At 47.9% G+C, this 2,500-nt stretch overlaps 1 protein-coding gene across 2 annotated transcripts in view; it reads left to right on the forward strand.

Annotated features, from left to right (window-relative positions):
- Positions 1-2,500, forward strand: part of snap25a (synaptosome associated protein 25a) — a 68,897-nt gene that overhangs the window by 35,653 nt on the left and 30,744 nt on the right. For both annotated transcript variants that reach the window (XM_063223605.1, XM_063223606.1), the window contains exon 2: positions 14-157. In XM_063223605.1, the coding sequence (XP_063079675.1) occupies positions 86-157 (72 nt within the window). In that variant the 5' untranslated portion in view covers positions 14-85. The remainder of the gene's footprint in view (positions 1-13; positions 158-2,500) is intronic.

The following is a 2,500-nucleotide window of genomic DNA, read 5'->3' on the forward strand; positions in this document are numbered from 1 at the left end:
TCTCTTTCTCCAGTCCTCCCTGGACTCCCAGTAAGACCCTCTCGTCCCCGTTGGAGATCTACTCCATCCAGCCCCAACAGCAGCCATGGCAGATGACGCCGATATGCGCAATGAGCTGTCAGACATGCAGCAGCGTGCTGACCAGCTGGCCGACGAGGTGAGGGGAGAGCACACACACACACACACGCACGCACACGCACACACACGCACACGCGCGCATGCACACACACACACGCACGCACACGCACACACTCATGCACGCATGCACGCACACACATACACACACACACACACACACACACACAGACATATGCAAGCACAGACATACAGACACACACACACATGCTCGCTCACACACACACAGACATATGCAAGCACAGACATACAGACACACACACGTGCGCGCACACGCACACACACACACACACACACACACACACACACACACACACACACGCACAGAGCATATTTACGTACGTTCGCATAGAAACACTGAGTCACAGCACAGAGAAACAGGCATGAGGACTGATTAGACACATATGGGGACCAAGGGGGACACATTCTGTATGAGTGTGTGTGTGTGTGTGTGTGTGTGTGTGTGTGTGTGTGTGTGCGTGTGCGTGCGTGCGTGTGCGTGCGTGCGTGCGTGTGTGTGTGTGTGCATAGTTTAAGTCCACGCATGGTGTGGGTGGCTGATTCAGACACCACACTGATGCTCACAGCTTCCTCACAGCATCACTCACACACCCCAGTCACAGTGTGTACAGTACAGTACAGTACAGCCTGACTCACACCCCAGTCACAGTGTGTAGCCTACAGTACAGGTACAGCCTGACTCACACCCCAGTCACAGTGTGTACAGTACAGTACAGTACAGCCTGAGTCACACCCCAGTCACAGTGTGTACAGTACAGTACAGTACAGCCTGACTCACACCCCAGTCACAGTGTGTACCACAGATTTAGGCTATACGTGAGTGCTTTAAGGTTTATGTACACAGGCAGCCGTGACCTAGTGGTTAGAGAGTCTGTCTTTCAATCTAGGGGTGCCAGGTTCGAATCCCCCGACCTCTCCCTACATCTCCATCCATGACTGAAGTGCCCTTGAGCAAGGCACCCAACCCCACATTGCTCCAGGAACTGTAACCAATACCCTGAAAAGTAATAACTGTAAGTGGCTTTGAAAGAAAGCAATGATGCTGCCTTACAAAAACATTGAAATAGGGAAAAATGCCTTCAAACCCTAAATATTAGATGGATATTTAAATTGAGAAAAATGCCTTCAAAGCCTAGGAACTAGGTTGGATATTGTAGTTTCTGCAAATTTGATGTCTTTGACACATTTTGGACCAAGAGGCTTCATCGCAAGATGAAGGAGGTGCATGTAATGATGACCCTTTTCAATCTAAACTCAATTTTGAATATAAAATATATAATATAAAATACAATACAAAATATAAAATACAAAATATGTGCGTTAGTTACTGCACTTTGCCTTAACTTTGGCAGTAGGCTATAGTTAAACACACACACACTACACAGATGGGGGGTACACAGGGGAGAGTGTGTGTTTACCGTAGGCATACATATGTGAGAAGCATGTGTGTACATGATATGTGAGAGGAGATAAAAAGCCATAAGGCGCTTTACAGAGAGATAAGACAACAAGAGGAATAGAAAAAAAAGAATGGGAGAGGGCGAGGGAGAGAGTAACAACCAGAGGAGAGAGAGAGAGAGAGACACAGAGAGAGAGAGAGAGAGAGAGAGAGAGAGAGAGAGAGAGAGAGAGAGAGAGAGAGACAGAGACAGAGACAGAGACAGAGACAGAGAGACAGAGGGAAGGGGTAATATAAGATAAAAAGAGGACTGGCAGAGAAACAGAGCGGAATAGAGAGAGAGAGAGTGAGTGCTGGATAGAAACGTGGGAGAGGGAAAGCGAGAAAGACAAAGAGGGACAGAAAGAGATATGGATACATTTTGGATAGAGAAAGGAAAGAGACAGAGAGAAAGAGAGAGAGATGGACACAGAAAGGAGAGTGGGAGAGAGAGAAAGAGAGGGTTAGAAAGAAAGAGAGGGATTGATAGAAAGAAAGAGAGAGAGATAGATGGATATAGAAAGGAGACTGGGAGAGAGAGAAAGTAGAAAGAGGGGGATAGAAAGAGAGAGAGAGAGAGAGAGAGAGAGAGAGAGAGAGAGAGAGAGAGAGAGAGAGAGAGAGAGAGAGAGAGATGGATACAGAAAGGAGAGTGTGTGAGAGAGAAAGAGATGGCTGGAAAGAAAGAGAGGGATAGAACGAGAGATAGACAGAGAAAGAGAGAGAGAGAGATGGACAGAGAGAGAGAGAGAGAGAGAGAGAGAGAGAGAGAGAGAGAGAGAGAGAGATGGTGGGAGGCTCCACCTGCACTCAGAGCTTACATAACGCTAGCACTCCCACAGCCAGCGCAAGAGTGAGAGGAGAGGAGAGGAGAGGAGAGGAGGAGGAGAGGAGAGGAGGGGAGGG

Source organism: Engraulis encrasicolus, chromosome 18 (genome assembly GCF_034702125.1).
Source record: "Engraulis encrasicolus isolate BLACKSEA-1 chromosome 18, IST_EnEncr_1.0, whole genome shotgun sequence".
NCBI classification, from domain to species: Eukaryota; Metazoa; Chordata; class Actinopteri; order Clupeiformes; family Engraulidae; genus Engraulis; species Engraulis encrasicolus.